General features: G+C 33.3%; 5 protein-coding genes across 5 annotated transcripts in view; 3 read left to right on the plus strand and 2 right to left on the minus strand.

Moving 5' to 3' along the window:
- Window positions 1–718, plus strand: part of LOC105166420 (lipid transfer-like protein VAS) — a 2,329-nt gene extending 1,611 nt beyond the window's left edge. Inside the window, exon 3 of the mRNA XM_011085766.2 lies at window positions 582–718. Coding sequence (XP_011084068.1) covers window positions 582–673 — 92 coding nt within the window. The 3' untranslated portion in view covers window positions 674–718. The remainder of the gene's footprint in view (window positions 1–581) is intronic.
- LOC105167034 lies at window positions 4,973–5,786 on the plus strand. The gene is made up of 2 exons (XM_020693151.1): window positions 4,973–5,285; window positions 5,368–5,786. Exons 1-2 carry the CDS (start codon window positions 5,010–5,012, stop codon window positions 5,776–5,778), a joined length of 687 nt encoding a protein of 228 aa, XP_020548810.1. The 5' UTR covers window positions 4,973–5,009; the 3' UTR covers window positions 5,779–5,786.
- Window positions 7,832–17,584, minus strand: LOC105166430. The gene is made up of 11 exons (XM_011085778.2): window positions 16,975–17,584; window positions 16,242–16,499; window positions 14,542–14,784; window positions 14,240–14,389; window positions 12,590–14,121; window positions 12,256–12,326; window positions 12,032–12,113; window positions 11,826–11,951; window positions 11,606–11,712; window positions 9,687–9,841; window positions 7,832–8,357 (listed from the first exon to the last, which is right to left on the minus strand). Exons 1-11 carry the CDS (start codon window positions 17,413–17,415, stop codon window positions 8,115–8,117), a joined length of 3,408 nt encoding a protein of 1,135 aa, XP_011084080.1. The 5' UTR covers window positions 17,416–17,584; the 3' UTR covers window positions 7,832–8,114.
- Window positions 21,461–22,303, plus strand: LOC105166437. Its single transcript, XM_011085790.2, has one exon. It carries the CDS (start codon window positions 21,504–21,506, stop codon window positions 22,035–22,037), a length of 534 nt encoding a protein of 177 aa, XP_011084092.1. The 5' UTR covers window positions 21,461–21,503; the 3' UTR covers window positions 22,038–22,303.
- On the minus strand, window positions 25,756–26,175 carry LOC105167044 (uncharacterized protein At3g17950). Its single transcript, XM_011086604.1, has one exon. The coding sequence runs from the start codon at window positions 26,173–26,175 to the stop codon at window positions 25,756–25,758; it is 420 nt and encodes a 139-aa protein (XP_011084906.1).

A 26,337-nucleotide genomic window follows, 5' to 3' on the forward strand; every position in this document is an offset into this window, starting at 1 on the left:
GGGGGGGTGTTGACAACAAGCTCACTGTCGTCCGGCACCCACTCTCATTATACACACATATATAATAACATTTGACACTGTTAATGACAATTGATGAAAGAGGAAATATTTTAAAAAACACAAAGGGTTTTTGCATATACTTTTAATATAGAGGATTTTTAGTTGAATTTAAAAAATATAGAAAAATTTTATGCAATTATCTAAAAATATACATCTTTATATAAAAAAACTAAAATTACTATTTTGCCAAAAAAAACATTTTAATAAAAAGAATAAATTAAAATACTTAAAAATTAATACAATAAAAGAATTTTCCTTTATAATAAAATAAATAAAACAATTAACCTAACAAATGTTTTTACACCCAATTATTTCTTTATCATCGAATAAGGAAAGAATTTGAATACACTAGAAGAAAAAATATGCTTTTTTTTTTATAATTAAAAGTAAATCATAGTATAAAATATTAATTAGCTATATGTCTCCATGCTTGACAATTAACCATTATTTTTATAAAAGAAGTCAAATATTCATTACAACTACAAATTTAATTTATTCATATATTTTTTGTCAATTTTCAGGTGCAAGTGCATCCACTGGGATATCTAATGCTGGAGGATATGTGAGCCTTGCAGCAGCCCCTCTCACTTATTTCATTATTTCAGCATTTTAGATAATATTAGTGACGAAATATCCAAAAAATAATATTAAAATTGTAATTAAAAATATAGATTAACTGATAATATTTTTATATTATTATTATATAATTTTAATTAATCAATTATACATCAAATTATGTTGTCTATATAAATAATTAGAATACATTTAAGGTGATAATAATTTAATGACAAATGACAATCAACCTGTCACATATCGATGTATCTAGCACAAAGACGACATCGTTACACCTCTAACATGTGTTGGATTAAATCCACACCCCTAACGTGCAATTTTCGAAAAGGAAAAAGAAATTGTAATTGAACTCAACCTCATAAACAATTACTGTAATTACAAAAGATAATATGTTGAATATCTTATAAACTCAAAATTATATAAATCTCTTAAATAATATTCAAGTCAGTTCAACCTTTAAAAGCAATAATATTTAACTACAAATCTAAAATAGTACAGTTGAAAACTAATAAACCAGCAAAATATTACAGCTCTCAAAAATCTCAAAAGAAGAAGAATAATGAAAAAATTCAAATTCCAAAACAAAAATAGCTTCTAATCATATAGATTTAGTTTTGTGTTTGGTTGCGCTTTTTCTGCAAATCTCAACTCATAACCAGTGAAAAACCAACAAAAATCAATTAAATAAATAATAAAAACCAACAAAACTACATTTCATTGAAAGAAGCAGATGCAAAATTAAGAAAATAACACTTTAGGATTGAATATAGGAGCACACTAGTGCACGAACCGTACGTAAGGAGAACGGAACATGCAAGCATATGATGCTCGCCGTATCTCGGCAACTAAAAGGGCTGATGTCGCTATTCGTCGATTCAAAAGCGTATCAGCGACACATAAGATTGCCTTTTTCTTCCTTCTTTTTCATCACAAACAAGAAATCGATGGAAAAACTAAACAAGCAGAAGATTTGTTAGTAAATACATACACAGATTCGTTCGTATTTTTTATGAAACACGCAGATATTCAGATCAGTCGACGCTGAGCAGAGGAGATGAGTTGAGATGTGTCAGGAGAGGGTGCCGCGGCTGAGTGAGGGCTTTTATTGAAGCAGAACTGAAATAGAACCCTAATTTGACGGTGGGCTTTTGGCGACTGTTCAGCAAAGGCCCAACTACGCAGTACTTTTTTGGGTTTTCTATTTTTCTATTTCTTTTTAAGGGGTGCTATAAATTAAATAATTATAGCGATATAAATAAATAATTAGAGATCAATTTCACTAACTTATATTTCAATACTTTACTTTTCATTTTATTCATCATATTGAGTGGAAAATAATTTAACTCGATGGATTATATTTTATGGACCCACTAGAAATAGATTATGCATAAAAATCATTATTATTTTTAATTAAATATAAATCATCTTTGTGGTTTGCATAATTATAGAAACTATTCTCTAATAATAAAATAAATATGGATAGTTTGTGTAATGATATTGACGTTTTTTAAGTGTATATATATAATTTTTCAAAAGCAAAAGAAATGATGTTAATGTTTTTTTATGGATTTATGTATAATTATTCAAAATGCATCGATGATTGTATAAATAGATCATAATAAGAGAACCAATTATAAAAAAACACTTATGAAAAAGTGATTTTATTTAAAATTTTCCTCTCATAATAATGAATGATTTTAACCTCAATATGTTAACTTAGATCAGATCCATCCTTTCAAAATTGACCTAATTTATTTTCTTTGGGCTTGTTTGATTATTCTAAACTTGTTTCACCTACTAAACAATTAAATTTAAATTATTCTTTATTGTACAATTTTTAAGCATAGTATTTATTATATAGTTTTTTCAGAATAAGTTTTCACAATGATATCGTAATGATCATATTTTGTTCAAAAAGATCCTAGCTAGAAAAGAATTCTAAATCTTTTAGTGTGTTTGTGAAATAATTTAAAGTGGAATAAATATTAAATTGTTTGACTAATATTCTTTTTTTTAACTCAGAGTCCAAGCAAGAATTTGATAATATAAAAATGATTACTCATTATTAAAAAAAATCATTTAATAGAGTTCTAATAGATCAAATTTCCATATGTTAAAATATTTAAGATCCAATTAATTAACGACGTGTATATATATACATACTAAATAGAATAAAAGATACAATAAGAAATTGAAATAGAAAATCTAATCGAAGGGGTTTAGTTTTAAAAGAAAATTTTTTAAGTAAGTGATCAGATTTAATTAAATCAAACTATATAATCATATAATAAGTGTGATATATTTTATTTTTTTAAATTGTGGACCAATTATAATAACAAATATGTTATACTCTTTATATAATTAATTCAAATTTAATTCAAATGAGTGGGATTTAGAATTTGTTGTTTTAAAGTGTATAGATAGATGAGGGCCTAAAATAGGAAACTGAAGGCTTTTCTATTTTCTAAAGTAGGGTTTAACTAACACACACAAGCCCCCCATAACCCTGACCTTCACAGTACACTATGGCCAAATCGGAAGGCAAGAAAATGAGGAAAAGAGTGGAAGGAGAAGATGGAAACTCAGATGTTAGAAAGAGGGAATCATTGGATGCCATAGACGTGAAGATCAACGCAGTCGGCGAGAACACAGAGGAAAATACCTCCCCGATAATTGGATACTTTCCATCCGGATACGACCCGATGAAGAATTCCACCAACCCGGATCCTAATTCCAGCGTCAAGGTTTACAAAAGTGTGAATTCTCGAAACCCCAGAAATCCCAGAATGCAGGTGGTGGTGGGGGTGAGTGGTTCCGAGGTGAAATTTGTGGGTACAAATTATTCCGGGGAGGCGACGTCGCCCCAGCTGTGTAATTATGCTCTTGGAGTATTGGATAAGGAGACCCGAGTTCTGAAAATGGTTCCTATTGCTGCCAACAGGGTAAGTTTTGGTTTCGTTCTTGATCGAGGAGCTACCGTTTGGTTGTTTCCTGTGGGTTTTTTTTGGTGAAAGATTGAAACAGCTGCATGTTCATCATGCATGATTTCATGTGTTTTTGGTATTGGATTTTATGGGGTTTGATGTTTTCAAATAGTATCTTGTGAAGTGTAATTCTATGGTTCTGATCATGCACAATTTTGGTTTTAGAAAATCTGCATGAACGCAAATGCTCCTGCGGGAATTCGTATTGAGCTGATGTACGTTGTTGCTTATCAATATTAAATGATTCTTCTCTATAATATTTTAAACTTTTAGATAAAGTGATTGTTTAACACTATGATAGAACCGAATCGGCTCTACGGACTTTAAATCCGGGTTATTGTTATCTTGGCTATTAAATGCTTAAGGCATGCATTCCCTTTTAAACAGAAAATGATAGATGATCGATGGACGTTTACTCAAATCAAAACACTCATTCTTGTAGTGTATGTATGCAGATATTCAGGTTGGAACCAAAATTTGCAGCGCTGGAGGCGGTGGCTGAAAAAGAGGTCAAGGAAGGAGTAGTTACCACAGAGGAAAAGACTGATAAAGTCAGAAATTTGACTCTCATGTATTCCACTAAGAAGAATATAAGACGGGTATTGCCTTTCCATTTTTTTAAAATTTTTAATCAATCAGAGCAAGTGTAATACACTTATTTTTTTTTAATTGTATGTTAATTACACGACAAGTGATATTTGTTATATAATTAGTTTAGATTCAGCCAGACTTAATTTAAGTTAGAATAATTTTCTCTCATTTTCACAATCTTATGCTTTTGTTAATTGCTCTTTCGTCTACGTACGTTGCGGTTTGTAAAAGGTTATGCTCTGAGAATCAATCAAGAAATTCTGTGCAAATATGCTATATAAATGAACATCCTTTTCCTCAAAGATACTAAATCCCAAGTGAAAAGAGAGGAAGGAAAAGAAAATTGAGAAGTATAAATTGGATAAATTGCAGTGGCACTTCTTCGGGTTATATTTAATTATTTATGTCTTTTATAAGATTTGACGTGTACCTTTGTTCTTTGTATAATTATAAGTGCTTTGTAATTATGCGTACATCTTATATTCAAAATAAAAAATTTACAAATACATACCTAAATTACATTACATTGACACGCCTCACACGAAGTTGTATTTGTAATTACAAGCAAAAACACTATTCCGGAATAAAATTCTACACGTACACCCCTTAGTTGAATTACAACAATACTCATGAAAGAGTATATGTACTTGTAATTTTATAAAAGACAAAGGTTATTTCTGCAATTGGACTCTACCTCAAGTAGCGTTGATGTTTCTCTTGACTATCACTGATAATTTGTTATATTACGTGGACTTTCAGGATGTGAAACGTGAAACCCTACGACAGACAGAAGATCCAGAAATGCAGCAAAATATGGAACAAAAATTGAAAGAAATAAAGATAAACACACAAGCACTTGAAGCCATAGCCTCAACTAGTAATGCTCGCAACACCCCACCCTATGATTTGGAAGCCACTGCAGCACACAAGGCATATCCACTTGACAAGATTATCCTCAAAGGGGAATGGGATTACCTTGTTGATATTCTTGAGCTTGCACATGCAGGATCACAGTTCACACCTGATCTTTACCCCACTTTTGTTTGCAATAGGGTTCATCAATTGGAAACTATCAAGGTAAGTAAATCAATTGAGGATGTAACTGCAATTTACGTGTTTACTCTTCTTACCTCATTCTTGGTGATTTTCAAATTTGCAGGATGAGTCGAAGAAACGAAAGATGGCGGGCATATTATCGTACATGACTCATCTCATCAGGTTCAAGGATAGACACACCATGGACGGCGTATCGTCCACATCAAAGCGCCACAAACTGCCCACTATCCTATCACACAGGTTTTCGTCTATGTTTGACATCACCAACAACAACAGAATTCCAGATGAGAAACAGAAGCTGCTCATAAGCTATGTACTGGTACTTTCGCTGTTTGTGGATGGTTTTCGGTCCGACCCGTCGGACCTAGCCAAGGATCTCCGTATCAACCCTTTAACTTTGCGCTCTCATTATGAGTACTTAGGTTGCAAGTTTGTGCGCGAGAATCACATTCTACTGGCAACTCTTCCTGTCCCACTCGAATTTCAAACAATTAAAAGGAAGAGAAGAAGGTAGCTAGCTAGGCCATGTTTCGTTTTTGTTTTCAGTTTTGTACAGCGTTGTTGCTCTTGGGATAACGGTCAGAATAAATATTTCCTGGTTTGTTCGATGCAAGATATTGATAGTGAAGAGCTTTCTTCAAACAACTTTTACTAAATTCTGAATAGTTCAATATTTTGAGATTTTCTTTTTTTTCAATCCCATAATTCGTTCATCATCTCCTACTTATGTAGCCGATTCGATAAGCACTTTGTGCTAAGGAAAAATCTAAAAAATATAGGATACAAGATGACACCAACACAACTATAATATATATTTTATCTTGTATAGATTCTTATAAAATTAAAATATCCATATTTGACATCATAAAGTAAAGAGCATAACCCAACATTGAAATAAAATGGGCATATCTTAGATCTAAGTTCTTAATCAAGTACATTTATTTCAAAAGTTTACATAATCAGTTTAGTACTAAAACTAAATTGAGCTTAAGAATATGTATAGGGTATTAGAATAGATTACTTTGAAATTTATCATAATTATAATTACTCCTTATTGTTTGAAAAATTACCAATTCTAATAAATTTTAATACTATCCAACAACTAGTCAAATCCATTAATCTTTATTATGTTTCCATCCATTTTATATAGTGAACTGGCCAAAATGACCTTTTGAATTATAAATTATAATTTTATTGACTTTTTAAAACTTTCTTAAAAACCAATTATGAATTACGTGGGCTATTTTTTTTTAAAAATTTTTACCAATTACCTTTCCAATTTTTTTTACATTTTTTAATTTTTCTAAGGAATCAAAAGAATACTTTAGAGCAAAATTGACGATTTCATATCTGTATTCAATAATTACATAATTTTATCCAACATCAATGAGATATTGATAATTTTTTAAGAATAAGAAAACATTCATAATTATACACGATCTTAAAAAGATTCGTTATAATTTACCCTATATGCATGTAGGGCTTCTTTTTGTATGAGTTCTCACGATAAAATCGATAATGGAGACAAAAAGATGAAAGGAAAAGAAAATTTGAAAGGAAGACGAGAGAAGAAAATTGATAGGAAGAAAAAACATGTGCTCTTTCAATCCTCAGGAGTAGGAGGTTTTTAACATGTTAGACACAGTATTTTCTTTTTCTTTTTTTTTTTTTTTTTTGAATTTATGGACGCAAAACAAATGTCATGCTCAGCATGCATCGAAATTATTAACAATGTGTTGACGCGCATCGGCGTCTGATACGTATCAACGATGCCATTTTATGAAGCATCCGTCCGTTATAGATCAGGGGAAGCTAGATATTCCAACAGATGTCAAACAAAGTTGTCAGTGTCTCTCAATTTAGTCTGCCAGTAAATCTTTATTGACAAACAGCTGCTTGGCAAAATGATGGTCTGCTAAAAAATTTAAGATTACACAGCCAATCAACCAATGACGTACCTGCTAACACTATAGTTGAACAGACCTCAACATAATTTGACAATTACATAGTGAAGCTCAGGCAAAACTTGATAAATATATTTGCATTTTCAACTAAAAGACATGTCTGTTTTAATCATTTTCACAATTATTTTCTACAAGTATGTCCAAAGAACATCTATTCCCACAGCCTGCACCATGATTATTCAAAGTTTTATACCACATTTTTAGAAGTACTCTTTACTTTAACATTTCAAAAGAAGTAAACCAAACATGTTCCTAAAATGAAATATCAAATAGACCCAACAATCCAATTAATCAAAATAACTACTTAGCTATCCAAACACATTTTCATTCTCAATCCTCCAGAAATAAATCTTCACCCTAAACGAAAAATCATAAAATATAGTTCTCCTAGGTTTCTTGGTATTAATGCTTAATGCATATCGTTTGAGGCAGCTAAGTTTACTAATTGCTTTGCTTAACATACTCTGATTATTTGATTTTGTTTGACATTTTTCTATGTATGCTCCGAAATCCCAATGGCTGCATGATTTCAACTGTCTTTGAGCTACCACAAAGTAAAGATGCTATATGTGTATTATACTCCAAATATTTATATACGGAATCTTAATGCACACCTATTTCTTGAGTGTGCATTCTCACCAAAAATTGAAATGATCTATTCATAACTGGGGTTACGCCTCTGTACAAATGAAGCTGGGTTGTACTCACATTTTGTTTAACAACTTAACTGTACACTGTACACTTCTTTACACAAGAACTTCTTGAATGACACAAATCAACGAATACAAATAGCAAATGTTACATTTACAGCTAAAGAAACACAACCAGGAAATAAGCCAGACCAAAAGAATGAAAGGAATATGGAACCGAAAGGGCAAAAGAGCAATCATGATCCGTATCTTACAAGAAAAGACGATGTGGACCCCTGACCGTGGATTGCTTTCAGCAAGGCTACGAATTTGAATACGCTATCTTTTGAGAACCACTTGAGCTTCCATGTTACAGGATCAGAAGCACACTTTCTTTTAGGAAATGCATGCTCAGTTCTGTACCATTTCTGTGAAGGGCGGAACTCTGATGTGCGTCGAAATGATAAGGCAACGCACGGGCTATCCGAAGTGTCAATTGCCTGCAAAACAATGACAATATACTTCAGAAAACATAGATTGAACTTACGGGATGTGAACCACGAGAAAGGAATGGAAAATTTAGTAGGTGCACTGCTAAATGTGTTTTTGAAGGTCGTCTAGATCCTAGGAACTAGGCAAATCAATCTCACATACAGGATTGGACAGGAAATAGATGGCTAAATAAAAATATTAACTTTAGATCTCAATGGGCATTCCAACGATGTCACACTAATATATTCTGATCTTACACAGTGGACCAAGTTCAGGCAAGTGGTTTCTTATCCTCCTATGGAAGAACAAATAATCCCCTTGGAGTTGACTAACCTGTTGTGTTCTTCAGAAAAGTAGCAAATAATTTCCGACAAAAATAACACTATATATGACGGAAATTTCTACTTTTGGCATCATTTTTCTTTTCTTTTTTTTTTTTCCTTTTCAAAATCATTTAGAGTAATATTGTAAAATACAGAACAAGATATATACTCCTTCGCTCCAAAACTCATCATGACTATTTCTTCTAGGAATGTTCCTAACTAAGATCCTATTTCCTCAAAAACTCTTTTCAACGAAAATATCCCCCCACTTAAGCTAATGATGTGATACCACTCAACCACTACTTTTGAGAGCGCAACATAAACATAAATAAAAATTTCACCTTTTCCACTGCCCATTTAAAACTCTGCATTTCATGAAATTGGATACTTGAATTTGGAAAGGCCAGAGTGTTTATCGAAAGATGAGAAATAAAATATTTCCTTTTATGAATACTCTATTATATTGAAATCACATATGCAGAAGTTAATTTAAAGATATAAACTTTAAAGTAGGCGTGATCAAATGTTCTCTTAAAACATCCATTACATGGCATAAGCATATTGAACTCATTATGCTAGTTACAATATCTCAGTTATATTTCAAATATAAATTAATAAAAACTATAATTAAAGAAAAATTTAATTTTGTATATTAATAACATATGCTAGCAGTAAATATATAAACTACATAAGTGTACTTATTACAATTGCTTTAAATGATTATGAAACCTGATAAAATGAAATAAATGAAGTATAGATGTACAGTTTTGCTATTTCTTATCAATAAATTGGGGTTAAGAATCACCAGCCATTTCTTATTGCATAGGGGGTTATTTTCCATTTTACCATTGCTTACAGCAAAATGCCAATTATCCAAGGAAGTTCACTGGACACTCAAAATCACAAGGTGAAAGTAAATTAACTTAACCAACAAAGGTATCTCAAATCAAATCTTGCTGAGCAGAACATAAAGCTTAAACAATGCTTAAAATTAGTAAGAGAAGAAAAAATTACCATTTCAGACACATCAACAACATTGCAACATGAATCCAGTAGGAAATAACATGGGGAAAATGCATTCTCAGATGGACCAAACTGCATGAAGTCTTCAGTGCATAGAAGCAGGTGCCCCTCGAGCAGAAAAAGTGATCTTGGCAGCCACAAATGCTCTGGCCATTTAGAAATGATATAAGACGGAAAAATAGGAAAAACACAAGATACATGAGCAGCCATTGCTAAGAAAAATACATTTTTTACATACTTAAATAAATTATACTTCCTAATAATTTAGTAATGCAATGAAATGGCAAAGCATGTTAGTAATGATTCATCCTCCAACTTGCAGCCAACAACAGAAGGAATCAGAACAATAAGCAATGTCTGGCAAATAAAATTGAAACCACATGAAATCTTCAGCAGAAGAAGGTGCATGACCGGACAATGCAAATGTAATAAGAACGGTGTTTCTAACTTATATGTGCAAACTGATCGCTCCTGAAGTAGGAATATAGTAACACCTGAGACAATAGTGTTCCTATAAAGTAGAGATCTAAAAACAGACTCACAAACACTATTAATATCTATGGAAAAGCAGCAACGAAGGCAATAATATGAAAATATGTGGTGAGTAAAAATAGGGGTCAAATGCAAAGATGCCACCCATAGCCGGACATTTGACTTTCAATGACTATTGGCAGTCATCTTTGATAGTCTAAATAGACTATTGAACACCTTCGAAAGACTGTAAGCTGAAGCAATCTTGTGCCATGGCCTCAGTGAGAAATTCTACCAAAAAGTCGGCCCTGATTGACTCAATGAACAAGCAGTCTTCAGATTTCAAAATGGTAGAAGAGATCTCAAAAGAAAAGAGTGGATGAACCAGGAGAAAAATATCTAAGGGTTTTCGGTTTTCAAACTGCATTATTTCCTCTTTTGTTATAAGTTGCAGCACCATATTACTAAACAAGTATCTTGTTTAACATAATGCACCACTCTCAAAAGAAAAGAGTGGATGAACCAGGAGAAAAATATCTAAGGGTTTTCGGTTTTCAAACTGCATTATTTCCTCTTTTGTTATAAGTTGCAGCACCATATTACTAAACAAGTATCTTGTTTAACATATTGCAGGTCGCTCTTCAGATCCAAGTACCTAATCCCCTGTCTGTATACCACCCAAATTTTACAAAAAGTTAAGAAGTTACCGGTGGAGCAGGCTACCATAAAAATTTAATCCATACTTCGGCATCACTTCATGCCCCAAATACAGGATATTGCAAATCATGAAACTGGTATCCAATACAATTGGACAGTTTCTAGTTCTGCTCAGAATGTTGTGTCCCTATTGCACATGTCCCGCTAAGCACAGCAGATATAATTTCTATTTTTTGTTGCCCTTTTTCCAGTGTGAATTAACATGTTTACAAGGTCTAACTGTGGTACAGGATAATACTGACATGAATTCTTCACTTTTGAGCATTTTGTTCCGTATTTGATTAATGTCACTATATTCAACTTCGAGTAAAAGATATAAGAATTCTACGTTTTGCAGCTGCAATTAAAACATTCAGTAATTTCCCTATGCATCCAAGAAACCACAACTTTTCTCATTTGCAGTTGCAAATTGAATGTACTGCAACCAATTTTTTTAATTTATCATCGGTTAATCCAATTTCTCAGCAATCAAAGAACAGTTGGAATACTAAATACTTTGTTTTCATTACTCTCGTGGTCTAGGATAAGGTTCAAAACAATCCACTGCTATACGAACTTTAGCATAAATAAAATTTTTATACTTGGTTTTCAGGTCAACTCTTCTGTGATAATGTTGTGTTTCGTGCAACTATTCACACTAGTTGCTGTGTTAACATTTTTCTTACATTTTACATACATAATTAAAAGATCACAGAAAATCCCAGATAATTCACTTCATATACCTTCAAAGTTTTTCTGACAGAAAAGCACCATAGAGTACTGATATATATTAACCTTCGAACCTCCGCATACATGGTCCTGGAAAAGATTAATCTGAATCTGCTCCAAGCTGCAAATAAATTTACAAAACCCCAATATTACAATAAATAAAACGTTACAGATCACTAATCTCAATATGACAACAGTTTCAAGTTTTTACATCACACTAGTAGTTAGAATTACCTTGTTATAGAGCAAGTATTTTTTATCCCAGATGGATCAAAGAAATCCAATACACAAAGCAGTTCTTTTGATCTATCCATGGACCTGGTTATGAGCAGATATGTCGCATTGCCTTCAAAGCACACCCTATACATGCCCAACAGAAGATACAAACTGTTAGAAAACAAGGAGCAGGCATTCAGTGCGAGGAGACTGCAAGTGACAACCTTATGATTTGAAATCCTAATCCAACAAAAACCTCTCTCACATCGCCAACCCTATGGCAAGCAACCATTTCCAAGGCAGTTTCTGCAAGGTGCCACCAAATAAACCCACCAGATAGACAGAATTAAGTCCATAGACAAAATATCAAATTACACTCTCCAAAGAAAGAGAAGCAAATGCATAAATTACATCTCTAGCCAAAAGCTCATACCACAACCAAGCTAACCTGACCCCTCACAGGCATGAACAAGTAAAATGTACAATTTCTGTTCGCTGCTCCGTAAAACTGCTACTTCCCTGTAAATGCAGAACAAGAGTAAAAAAGTATGAGTTCGACCATCTTAAAGTAGTCTACCAAGAAAAAGTTCATCAGGTTCAAGAAACATGGCATTGCAAAAAAAAAAAAAAAAATACTAGTATTTGCACGACATTACAAGCCTCATAGAGTAGAGTCATGCGAAATGTATAGGAAACGTTGGGAGCATACAGGAAGAGTAAGGACGAAGATTCTCTCAATCTACATGACTAGATTATAATAGTTTGATAAGCAGATAGTACACCTTTCTTTATGTCCTGGTTTTTCAACGAACAGACAATTGCATCGCACGTATTGACTAGAAGTTTCATTAACCCCAGAATGAGCCACTTTAGAATTGAAATAAGTCTCAATAAAATCATCTTTTTCATCATTTGATGTATTGAACTCAGAATCAGTTTCCCTGTAACACTGGCCAAGTACAGCGGGGCCAGCACTGTCTCCATTGTTTCTAGCTGGAGTGGATTTCCAAAAGTCACCTGAGCAACAGATATCTTGACCTTCATTTATCACCTCGCATCTGCAGGTCTCTACAGGTCCACTGGAGTTCTTTGATGAGTCGGTGTCACCATGTGCATCATCATCCTCCGGTAAGGAGATCATTCTTCTTGTGGGCTTCTTTACACATTTTCTCTGCTCCAGCCAATCACTTTTTCCCTTAACAAGTCCTAAAATTTTATCATCATGCACACAGCGAGAGGAACTACCTCTGCCAGCAAGGGCAGAGCTTTTCAGTTCTCTACCATTGGTATTAACATTCCCTTCAGCACAAGGACTTGATGTATGTGTCCCATTCTGCTTCAATGATGAAATTGTGTCGTGATATACATCACAAGCATCATCTTGATAAGAAGCTACCAGAAAACCACTATGACTCCTTTCAGCTGAATCGTCAATAAGACATTGATCAACATGATTTCCTGAAGGGCCAAATTCGGCAGAATCATCTTCACTACAACTTGTATTGCTATCAGAGGATGCCACTGAGAAAGATTCAGCAGATAGCTGCAGAAATTCTTCTTCTAGGTTTTGGCGTCGATGTAAAACGTCCTCTTGATAATGAGGCGGAGATCCCAGGCGTGCTGATGATGAATGGGAACTCATGATGTCATTTATTGCAGTTGAAGCAGACATTGCATTCTCGGTGCTTGCATTATCCCCTCTGACGACTGCAAGGGAATTAAACCGCAACTTTCCAGCATCTACAGTCGCACTACCTTGATTATTCGATAATCTCAACTCTTCCTGATTCACATAAACATCTTTGGAAACAGATCTGTCTGCACCAGCATGCCCCATGAAAAATCTTGGAGCTGCTTCACCAATTTGATCAAAGTACTGCTGGCCACTTACAACAGTAGATGTATCTGCAAAGGAGGTCTCAGATTCTAGAATCATTGTGCTACTATCATCTCCAGAAAGCTGAAAAGAGTCAAAAATGTGCCTTGAGGTCTCAGCAAAGTCCTCATCCTTTGCCTCACTATTCAAACCAAACTCTTGATTATTATGTAAGATGGTACTCCTAAATTTATTACCATCAACAAAATTTTCAGATGTTTGACTCATCCATTCTTTAAATTCCTGCAACCACAGAACAGAGTGATCTTTCTTCATTAATTCAATTCTGTGCATCAAATCTTCTATTTCAGCTTCATGTGCATTGACATTCTCATCTTTGTCTTGATTCTCATTATCACATGACAGTGAATCTTGGTCAGAACAAATATATGTGCTCTGCTCTTCATTCTCAATATTGACAAGACGAGAGATTCGCTTCTACAAATCATTAGAACACCACAAAGTCATAAAGTTACTAAATTTCTGGATTCAGAAAATTGTTCAAAATCAAGTCAACGTGAAATTATGAGTCTGTTAATATCAAATGGTTTCCTACCCTTTTTGTATTTATGGTTCGACCTACATCAGCATCATCTTGGACAGGTGAATAAAATCCAAAGCTTGCAGGCTGCTTCTGTCTGCTTGCAATTATGATTTGCCGCTCCCAATACTCACTTTTGGATATTTCCTTCTCGTCCAACTTAAGCTAGAGCACATGCAAATATAACATGGAGGCAAGCCCAATCGTAAGCATACAGCTAGTTAAAAGCAAGAAATATGTTTCAAGAAATCTGATAGAATATTTATTCTAATTGATGAGTTAGCAATCACCCAAAGAGGTTATACAACAAAACTTACTCTTTCTGGATGAGGAAAAAGGCTAAAAACTTGGGCACGAAACCATCTTGCGTAGCAAAGTGGATTTCCTTCTAACCATAAGTTCAGAAGAGATGGAAGGCCAGCAAGGATCTCTATCTCGGAGAAGTTTGAAATAATATTGTACGAAAGATCGAGCCCTTGCAATGATTTTAATTTTTCAATGCCATGCAAAGAAGTTAAAGCATTGTTCCTCAGCACAAGCTTAACAATCTGACAGGACACCTGCACAAACCAATGATTGAAGTTCCTCTGAGACCTTCTGCAGATAGAAACCGAAACCACTTTTTATTGAGGAGGATATCTTTTAAGTCATAAAGCACTTGGTTCTGCTAAGAGCATCTCAAATTGATTGCAAAAGGATATAAATTAGATTATATAATCTCCTAGATTCTCTTATGTCTACTTTACTTCTGCTTCTTCCTTGTATAAATCAGCAATTCAGGTTAAAGCCAACATAAGAGTCGAAGTAAATTCTAGCAATTTCCCAAAGTCGTGGGGAAATTGGCATTTCAAATAAGACCATTGTGAGAAACAAGAAACTTATAGCATCTTTGCAAAGTTGGTGGAACACAGAAATGAAATTAAGGCCAACGTGAGAATGAAGCAACTTATAACATCTTTGAGAATTTGCAGGACAATTCCACAGCACCGAAAACTTGACAAGGCTGATGAATAGTAAAACTAATAAGTCAATTAAACTAGAAGAGAAAGAGAAAAGGACGTAAAACTTTGCTGAGAGTAGGGCAGGAAAAGTTCTCCGTTCCTTCCACAAAACACCCATGTTTCAGCACTCATTGCATAAGAGCCTTATAAACAAAGGTAACTTCTGGATTATTTTGCGTGATGTTCCCTTAATTTTTGGTGAAATTGTTTCTGTGATGTAAATGGAAATGTTTTTGGACCAAGTTGCATACCCCAACAATTGACTCAATAGGTTGATTTGAAATTTTGTTTAGACAGAAAGATTTACTTGTTTTTCTGTAATAAAGGGTGCTATGCTCTCCGAGAATGAGGTATAGGCTTTTGAAATTAAGGTGTATAGGATACAATCTCAGAATATGAGAAAAGGGAACACATTTGAAAACAGAAGATGTGAAACCCTTTGACAAATAGATCCAAATATGTCCAGAGCTTCTACACTTGGAACTTATCGTATACAAAATCTACTTGATTAAAATTTCAAGTTTCCATTTCAAAAAACCCACTACAATAAGGTATCATATTTACAGCTCCTACTGTGGCAGATCTCATCTGACTCATTTACGAACATCTGTGTTCAAACAACTTACAACCACAATTAGTTACTACTTCCTAGCATATATCAATCACAAAATCTGAAAGTTTGCACTCAGAATCTTTGCTGAACTATACTATACTATCCTAGTATAGCATCATCAAAACAGCATATTTGATGACATGCATAAGCATCTTCTTTCTTTTGCAGTCTACTTTTCATTAAGTTATTCATAAAAAATACGCACTTAGTTAAGTCAACTAAAAAAACAAAGAACTATTCTGCATAAATCTGTAAAGACAAAGTTGAATGTCAGAATTTAAACTGAACTATACTACAATAATTGTCCCCACAATCTGGAAACAGATAATCATCAAGAAGAAATTGTTTATTCAGACCACTATAAGCACATCCTTTGGGTTGAAGTCTAAATATAGAAAGTTACCTGAGTAAAAGATGCAATAGTTCTCAGGTTATTAAATCCCAAGTCCACGTGCTTCAATTTGGTGCACCTCCTGAGATTATCTACCTTTGCAAACTTATTCCTGCTAAGATCAAGGGTTTCCACCGCAGGAAGCAGCTGTAAAGACTCATCCATAAGAACCAAGCTGTTACACGGACATGACACAAAAGACAGGCGGTTCCACGGGGGAGAATCCTTTATATCCGCAATTCTACTTGCAAACACATGTCGCAGTGCATCCTAAGCCATGTGATGAACAAAATACCAAAGCTCAATAGCATAATAGATTAAACATAGTACAAAAATTATCAACTCTTGGTTAGTGTGCAGGGAAGAATAATAAATACTTATGTTGACAATTGTCCCTAGAACTGTTCAATAGTGAGCAGTTCACCTAAAGCATCACATATTTTCAATTTCTACCACAGAAAAATAACTAAAAAAAAAAAGCAACAGAAGCTAAATAGAAAAGTTAACAGACTGCATCATTAGATAACAACTATGACTTCAACTCTACAGAAAAATATTACATAGGCCCGAAACAAAATCGATGTTCTCCGCATCAAAATTCTCTTATGTTAATTCCATATGCAACTTGAAGCAATCAAGTACAGTTGAAACCAAATTCTTCAATAACTAAACAAAAGTCCAAACGGATCACGATTTGCAACCAGGAAAAACTTCCACTCCATTAAATAGCAAAAATAGCACTCACAGTTGAGTTATGGCATATCAATTTCTCAAGCGTAAACCTCAACTCAAGCAACCCCTTCGCCGCAGATGTGGACAAATCACATCCACGGAGCTCCAAAACCTTCAACCTCCCAAACGGAAGCAAGAATAGCGGGGTTGGATCCCTCCCCGGTGACGGCAGCACAGAAACCACTTTCAACGACGGAAGCAGGCGAAGAATTCTCCTTAACTGCTCGAGCGCGCGATGGTCACCCAAATCCGAAACATAAGCCCGCAAATAATCCACCGGAGCTCCGGCCAACAAGCTTTCTAGCTCCTCCAACGCTTCAAACCTGGATTGCACGTACCGCAAACCCACGGGATTCAATTTCAACACCAGCGTCCCTTCAATTAATCTCTCCGCCTGATCTTCCACGAACTTTACGAGTGATTCGAGATATCTATCACCCGTGACTATCGCCATAACCAAAAAAAAAAGAAAAAAGAAAAGAGAAAAAACCTAGGGTTAGAGTCCCCGAACGGTTAATTGGGGTTTGGGAAAGGGGGTTTGGGCGGGATTGGAGGGGAGGGAGCCATGGCTATGGCTATGGCTAGTGAGTGTTGTGTGTGAAAATGTGGGGATTCATCATTGATTAATTTGGAGGGTGAAATGGTTAATGATTGGAGTTAGAGCGGACTAATTGCAACCAGAGATGGACACGTGGCAGACACATGGGGCCGAACTGTGGGCTAAGGGCATGTTTGGCCATTTCGGTAATCTATGCAGAAATTCTTTTGATATTCCCATAAATGAAATTATAAGATGGAGGTTAGAATTTTAGGATTATATGAAGGGAATCATATTCTGATTGTTCTATAAATATGGATAGTAAGCTGTTTGTCTTTAGTCTTTTTATGATTTAGAAAAATATTTTTTTCAAATTGTGCTCTAATAATTAAGAGAGCAAGTTCTAATAATTAAGGAAATGTTAGATTTTTTAAATAAAATTCTTTAGGCTCCGTTTATTTTTAAAAATTGGGTCGGATATCTCATTATATTCTATCCTATATGGGGATGGGATTAAGTGTAAATGTACACTTTTATCCCAATTAATTGAAGAAAAAAATTCATAAAATGTCCTTAGTACTCGTCATGTGTTACGAGAATGGCCACAATTAATGATGGCCATAATAAGGGCAAAACTGTAAACAACAAGGGTTCATTAATACAACACATCTGATACTAATTTAATTATGGTTCTAATGAAGGGCGAAAAGGTAAACACCACACCATTGATTTGGAACTAGTTGAGCTGCAAATTTGTTGACTAGAGCATCCAATGATTTGAAGTGGGCTCACCTCTAAATTTTAGTCATATACTTCATCCTTGATTTTTCTTAGTCTGATAGCATATAAAGCTCAATAAAGTGAGCGGAATGACTGATTTACCCTCCAGCCCTTATTTGGTAATGATGTGAAGTCTCAAGATTATGTGATTTTCTTTTTCTTTTAAAGAAAAATTAACAAGTCGTAACAATCAGAAGGAAGATTGTTCAGACCTTCGTCACTATTAAAAGCATTACGAGCAAACGAGTGCGCAAACATAATTCCATCTCTACGAACAAGAAAGTGATTGTGAAGATCAGCACAATCACCTTCAACTTCAATTTCATTCCAATGACGACGAACAAGTTCCATTGCCACCCTTGCTGCCCAAGCTTCTAACAACCTCAGGAGGGTATTTCTGCAAATACGGTAAGCATGCCAGCCAAGACAAAATCCATTTGAGTTCCAAGAGGTAATTAAGCCGTTAAAGTAAGACGAACTAACTTAAATTTTCGATTTAATAGCATTTTATACCCCTACAAACATAAGGACCATTCAGTTATCCAATTTTTTAAATAAGAAGCTTACGTAGTCGTTTCTAATTTAATGATTTTTTTTGTTTAGACAAAATTATCCTTATATACATATATTTGAAAATTTTATTATTTATCAACAAATAGGAAAAATAATTCAGCAATATCTACGTTTATATATTAGTAATTAAGAGTAAAATTAGACATTATATTGTCAAAAAATAATTATCAGTATTAATTTGCATAGATGTAGGCGTTCAGGTCAGGTAGTTAGGATCCTTTTTGAACTTTTCATAAAACAGTCGGAGTACCTATTCGGAACTACCTAATCGGGTACCAAACTTTTTTTTATTTTTTTATGTAATTTAAAGGAGTGTTTGAGTTTACTAAAATTTATTTTCTCATTTTTCTTGCAACTCTATCTCCTCAACCCTTCAAATCTTCTTCTTCCCTCTCAAGTCCCAAGCAAGTTTCCCTCTTTTCTATTCCACAAATCCAAATTTTTAAAATATCACAAAAAGAAAATAAAATAAGATTATCAAATCCAAAGATTAGTATTATTTTGTTAGAAAAATAAATTTTTAGATAGTGTTAGCAAAGCCAGCACTGCACATTTCCTTTTTTCTCTATACATTAATTAGTACCCAACAACCAATTTCAATTCCTTGACTTTTTGTATTGAGTTGATAATCATCTTTGTTTGTCTTCATATATATATATATATATATATATACATATGTGTGTGTGTGTGCATTTAAGTTAATTACATTGGAATCTTTATCATATATATATATATATATATATACATATGTGTGTGTGTGTGCATTTAAGTTAATTACATTGGAATCTTTATCAACTAAATAAGCCATATATCACTTAGTTTATCACAGCCTTTCAAACTTGTGCATCAACCAAAAATACACAAAATGAGTTTTAAATAGAGTGACAACTCATAATTATAATTAAGTGAATTTTGAAAGCTGGCGCTAATTAAGGATTACCAACTTCATTAGTATAATCATTTTAATTAATTTTATATTTTGACGTTAGCCAATCCTCAACTCTTAACTAGTACTCCTATATTATACACATATCTATATTAATTTTTATACATACAATTTTTATATAGTTTATAAGAATAAAAGGGTATTTCAATTTGCACATATTTTTTTCAATTAAAGTTTCTTCACTTAATTAATAGTATAGATATATAAAAGTCCGGAACATATATAATTAGGTGGCTTATTAGTCGTGGGAGGGGTCATTAGCAAGACTTTTAATCAACCAACTGAAATTCAAGTTGTATATATGTGCTAATATATACTTAATTATTTCAATTAATACATATCATAGTATATGTATTTCAAGTATATAAAAATAATTAAATGTATACTAGCATTCGAATCATAACACTTTGTAATATCTTATAAACTTTTTAAATATTTTATAAATATTTTAAAAAGTTTATAACCTCAGCCAAACGCACTCTTTTATCTGCCAAACGAAAAATATTGTGTATAAAACTAATTAACTCATCCAAATTTGCACATAAAATAATACCAAAGAAATATGTCATACCATGTCCTATCATTGATTTGGTGGTGTCTTTATGTGACAATTTTACATAGAGCCAAAGTCTTGATCCATACCTCACCATGTGCATTCAGAAATAAATAATCCATATTAAACCAAAACAATGGATTTCAAAGCTCCATCACATCATATTCCTCTTTTTTTTTTTTCCCATCACATTTGTTTTTATCCCAATTTGGAGAAACTAATTATATTTGGGACGAGAATGAAAGAGTTAAACTCCTCCTAATAAGTGTGTCTTAGAATGTTTTGACACTTACTCGTCAACAAGAATTCGCTTTACGATCCAACTCGCTTATCGTTGAACAAAAAATTTCCTCTTTACTTTCAAAATAAACAAGAACTTTTTATTAGGAGACAACTTGCGACTTGATTAATGCTCTATTGTGCAAAATATAATCCGCTCTAATTTTATATGAACTTCACAATTTTGTCCTGAAAAAGCGTCTCACTATGGAGAAAGGACTTTGAATTTATAAATTACTCAAACTTATCATTTGTAACCAATATAGAATGCTTACCAATATCATATTACAAGTTATGGAGGCACATAAGTTGTGTACAAAATTGCATGAATTGACACACCTACCCTAATATTGTCTATACCAAATCCTGAAACCAATCTACATTCAGTGCACCCACTTTTGCTTTTCTTGAAGAGAGAGAGCTGCTGCAAAATCTACCTAATTAATAATGATTTGGTTTTAATATTCCTAAACCCTTCTGTCAATTAATGTCTCTTTTGATGATCTCATTCAGAGTTGTTACCCAAAAATACTATCTTAAAATCAACATACAGATAACCAACATTATTATATATCATTTGCAACTTCTCTTTAATTCTCTACTACTTTAACTACCATCTTCTCTCCAGCTTTCTCAGTGTTTCATATTACTTCCTATTCATCTACACTCGACACGTGTCATTTAACTCTTACAACTAAATAATTAGATATTATAACAAAATTAAAATTTATTCCCACTTACAACATATATTTAACCACAATTTTAACTTAGTATTTTATTACAAACATTGTCTTTTATCGCAGTGAGAGATATTATATAAACCAGCATCCCCTCCTCACAAGCCCCTCCCCCCCTCTCTCCCAACACACAGAAATGGGCAATGCAGCACTGTGTGCTCCTTCAATCATCTCCAATAATGGTGTAGTGAAAGTGCTCTCAGCTGACGGCAGACTAATGATCTACACAAGGGATGAACCCGTGAGAGCAGCAGAAATCATGCTGGAGAATCCAGGGCAGTTCCTGTGCGAGTCCCGGCAGCTGAGAGTGGGTCAAAGAATTGCAGGGATGTGCGCAGAGGAGGAGCTGGAGAGGGGACGAGACTACTTCCTCTTACCCATGCAAATGCTCTACTCTGTGCTCACAAACGAGGAGATGAAGTCCCTCATCAGCCAGAAGCCCTCCAGAGGCAACAAACAGCAGGCAGCAGCAGCCCTGAATTTTTCCAAGATTTTTCCGGAGTTCTGTTTGTTCCCGAATGGCGCAGAGGCTAAGGCTGTGGAGGATCAGTCGGCAGCAGTTGCTGGCGGTGATTCGCAGCATGTTGAGCGCTATTCCAGACAAAGATCATGGCAGCCTGCGCTGGAAACCATTATTGAAACCCCACCTCGGTCTTTTACCCCCAATTAATTATGATGCTGTTTTTTTTTTTTTTTTTTTTTGGGAGGGTATATATGAAAATATTTATTTTAACTGATTGATTATATAGGAAGTTGTTGAGCACGAGAGTGGCATTGTAGGGTGCGATGTTTAATTGAAGGATTATATTTATATATCATTTCATTCATATATATCATTGTGAAAGAAAATGGTCCAAGTATTTTGCTTCGTTTTCAAAGTTAGGATTTATTGTAATTTTGGCCATCTAAATATAGGTGTTTGGTGTTTTGGATTTTTAAGAAATGGAATTTACAATTTGATTCATTATTTTTATAGATTTTGCGATTTATGGATATATATATATATACATTTTGCTGGCAATTTAAAAGTTGGTTAGAAAATCATATTTACAAGTCACGTGTGTTTTTAAATTTAAATGAAAATATAATTTATACATGTCGATTTTTGATGATTTTAAAATTTTTTATCGAAATGAGTGTTCAGATCAAGAAAAATTACAAAAATAATAGACTAAATTATAAGTTTCATTTTCTAAAGGACAAAATGACAAAAACTTATGATTAAAAACTACAGTAAAGCAAGAAAGTTAAGGAGCTATGATTTTTGTCTTATGAATTATTTACACTTATCATAACCTTAATTTATTAAACTCAACTAATTGCATAGAATGGTAATGGAGTTAATTGCAATTTACTCTCCTACGAAATATTAAGAGGTAAAAAATCACTAAACAAGAAAAAAAGAACCTTAATAAATAGGGGCAAAATACAATTTGCCCCCTTGTGATTTGAGAAATTAGCAAAAAAAATCCCTGTAAAAAATAAAATAGCAAATTACCCCCTGTGTTTTGGAAAAAGAAGCAAATTACCCCCCTATCTAAACCATAGATAGGGGAGTAATTTGCTTCATTTTTTGAAACACTGGGAGGTAAGTTGCTAATTTTTTTTTCATAAGGGGGTATTTGCTCATTTCATATATCACAGGGGGTTAAATTGCATTTAACCCTAATAAATAGTATAGATAGATACAACATAATGTGTCCACTTTTCCCTGGGAAACAATAGAAGCCATAGAAGCACCTTGCTGGGAATTTTCCTTCTTAAACCTGTTGGCAAAGCGCTACATGCATATGAGCTACCTCTAGAATCTTATACTTGTTGATCGATGATAGACTATGTCATGCTGCGACGAGAATACCACGTTCTAAAAGAAAGATAATTGACTGATAAAATCTGTATCATATAAGTTTTGGTCAAAGAACTCAAGTGCATTCGTTGAATATTCCATTTCGACGAGTTATTAATAGTCGAATTTCAGGATATATATATATATATATACCCAGTGCGTATGAAGACAATCCTCGCATCCAACATACTCGTGAGCTTGAAGCATAAGAGAATATAACAATAAAATCATTTGATCTATGTTTCCTCACAAACTTGGACGCAACTCTGCTATGAACATGTTTCACTCCACAAACTTGTGACAAAATAGTATGGTCCCAAATTCTGATCACGTTTGCAATAGATTCGACCACTTTGCAACAATAATCTTGGTCCCAAACTCCCGCCAGAATTTGCAAAGGATCTTACAACCAAATGTTGATAACAAGATTTCATTGACCTTTTGCTACCAATTTTGCAGCAATTTTTGTTCATTGATAATTGTCATCAGAAGTTGATTGCAATTTCTATTTCAAATTGCGATGTAAATTCACAATATCTTATATCAAAGGACTTACACATTCTACATAATTGATATTTAGTATGCAAATGATAATTGCTCATAGTAAACAATAATATTTACAATGCAATTAATCGAATTGGACCTAAGCTGTTTTCGAATCGAAAAACGGTCCTCTTGCATTTAAGGCAAACAACATCTACTTTTAAGCAAAATGATTTTTGTAGAAAAAGTTGAAAGTTGTAGCAGAATTAAAAGTGGTAGTGTTTGTAAAAAAAAATAAAAAAACAGATAAAAGCTAAATTGGATAGTATTTGAAGAAAAATCATTTCTAAAATAAACTCAATTGATGAAAAACTGTTTTGTTCCTATGTGTTAAAAAGATACTATCTTTTTACTTATTATTTTACTTGTTGTTTGTCACCATTAATTATTTTTTCACAAAAAATTATAAATTTTATTTCTATTAGTATTTCATATTTATATTTTTAAAAATATAATAAAAATATATTTAATTTAATAATGCTCCCATTAAATAATATAATTATTGGTTCATACACAATAATTAAACTTGTATGATTAACAAATTTAATTTATTATTAATTAAATAATAATATGCGAACGAATATAGCACGTAAAATATAAAAAACTTAAAATATCGTCCCACATGAGAAAATAGATTATTCTGTCGAAAGCAAAAGAGCGAACCTCTCACCCACATGCTCAAAAGCAGCCAATGATTATGTTCCACAATTCATACCCACAAAATGACAATTAGTTTTAGTTAATACACTTTCACCCTTAAAATATATCTAAATTGCATTCAGCCCCTAAAGTCTGAAATGTAATAAAAGAAATAATTTAGCATTCATAGGACAAAATGGCCCTCCCAACTTAACTCCTATACTCTTTTTATTTACCTCCCTTTTACACATAATTTTCCGATGAGATTTTTTAGTGATAGTGAATTTCTATTGAAACTTTTAGTTAAAGAGTAAAATTTAATTTATTATTTTATTATAATTTATATAATACAAAAGTATTTAGAAACTTAATATTTGCAACTCTATTATACAAAGCAAATGATTTATGTGAAGGAAATACACATGAATATGTATAAATCATGATGTAACTGAATTTACAATGCATGTAACTTTATAAAAATAAAAATTTTATGTTATATTAAAATTATTCATTGTATATGCAATTGCATTAATAAATGTATAAAATACATCATATCATTAACTATTACAAAATTAGATATATAATTTTGTATACTTCATGATTCGTATATAAACGTAATATAATTTCTTGAAACTGTATCGGCAATATTTTATAAAAATCATAAAATATCTAAAAAAAAATTTAAATTGAAACTTTCAAAAGTAAGATTCACTTGAATGAAACTTTCAGCGATTATTTGTTTTGTAAAATAAATATATAGAATGTTAATAATTTTATATACTTTTTATATGTATTTTTGTTGAGAGGATTTACTTTTTATATGTTGTTGACTGCTCATGTTTATATAGATTTAATTTAGGCATGCTACTGTTATAATTAATTATAAAACGATTGATTTTGAAATGATTAATTTTAGAAAAAATAATTATGCCATTTTAATCAATAATTTTATAATAAGTTATATCAATGCAGATTATAGCAAAAATTAAAAATAATTGAATTAATTATACAAATACATATTAGAGTTAAACATAAAGGATAATTAAGTAAAGAATGATTGTTGTGGAATTAAAAATTAAAAATATAGTTTTTATAAAAAAATATTACTCGGATGGAATTGATCATAAAAATAATTATTAAAAAATAAATTAAATAGCATTAAAATTGTTCATGTACTGGATATTTAAATTTGAATTGTTCAATTGCAAGACCAAACAAGGCTTAATTGACAATCCTAATTTCGAGATGGCGAAAGGTGAAGATAATATCTTGGGATAAATATAATAAGAATAAAGAGAAAAAGAAAAGGCAAAAGGAAAAAGGAAAAAAGGGCACTATTTCAGTGTACTACAACACAGCATTACACTAAACTACACCACCGCTCCACCGCCGAGAATCTACAAAGCCCGGCCGCAGCGGCCGGCGACGACTCTTCCACCACATCAACCGGAGGCAGGACCCTCCCGTCGGCAAATAAAGCCCGCCCATTTCTTGGAAGCTCCTGAACAAGCCCTTCCTCGAGCTCCACAGCCGGTCCGCCAGCACCACCGCCGTCCCCGAACCTCCTCTCCACCTCCAAGTACTCCCCAAGAGATGCCCTTCTGGAGTCACACTCGTCCCTGCACAGCCTCCACCACCTCCGCCTTTGCCTCGCCGCAGCGGCCCTGCTCTTCTTGGGTTTCTTGTTTCTCCGGGCGACGTTGACGACAGCAACGGGGTTTTCCTGCTGGCGGTGCTGGGAGGAGGCCCTGAAGGTGATGGCTTGGAGGGTTACACCCATGAGAGTGCCTAGTGTGGTGCTTCTGTCGTGGAAGAATGAGCCTGTTGACTGCGGTTTTTCCCACACACACACACACACACAAGAACACCAGACTTGAGTTGCAAATAGTATGTGTGCGCTTTCATAGAGAAAGAAAGGAAAATAAAGAAATTAAAGTTGTGA

The sequence above is a fragment of the Sesamum indicum genome, linkage group LG1 (genome assembly GCF_000512975.1).
Source record: "Sesamum indicum cultivar Zhongzhi No. 13 linkage group LG1, S_indicum_v1.0, whole genome shotgun sequence".
NCBI lineage: Eukaryota > Viridiplantae > Streptophyta > Magnoliopsida > Lamiales > Pedaliaceae > Sesamum > Sesamum indicum.

Bases quoted from the DNA above. Each gene is read 5' to 3' on its own strand.
- LOC105167034 (XM_020693151.1), top strand. From the start codon at position 5,010: ATGCAGCAAAATATGGAACAAAAATTGAAAGAAATAAAGATAAACACA. The intron at 5,286-5,367 runs GTAAGTAAATCA...TCAAATTTGCAG, and splicing joins ATCAATTGGAAACTATCAAG to GATGAGTCGAAGAAACGAAA.
- LOC105166437 (XM_011085790.2), top strand. From the start codon at position 21,504: ATGGGCAATGCAGCACTGTGTGCTCCTTCAATCATCTCCAATAATGGT.
- LOC105167044 (XM_011086604.1), bottom strand. From the start codon at position 26,175: ATGGGTGTAACCCTCCAAGCCATCACCTTCAGGGCCTCCTCCCAGCAC.
- LOC105166430 (XM_011085778.2), bottom strand. From the start codon at position 17,415: ATGGCGATAGTCACGGGTGATAGATATCTCGAATCACTCGTAAAGTTC. The intron at 14,785-16,241 runs GTAACTTTCTAT...TGGTTTGTGCAG, and splicing joins CTATTGCATCTTTTACTCAG to GTGTCCTGTCAGATTGTTAA. The intron at 11,713-11,825 runs GTAATTCTAACT...ATTTATTTGCAG, and splicing joins AATACTTGCTCTATAACAAG to CTTGGAGCAGATTCAGATTA.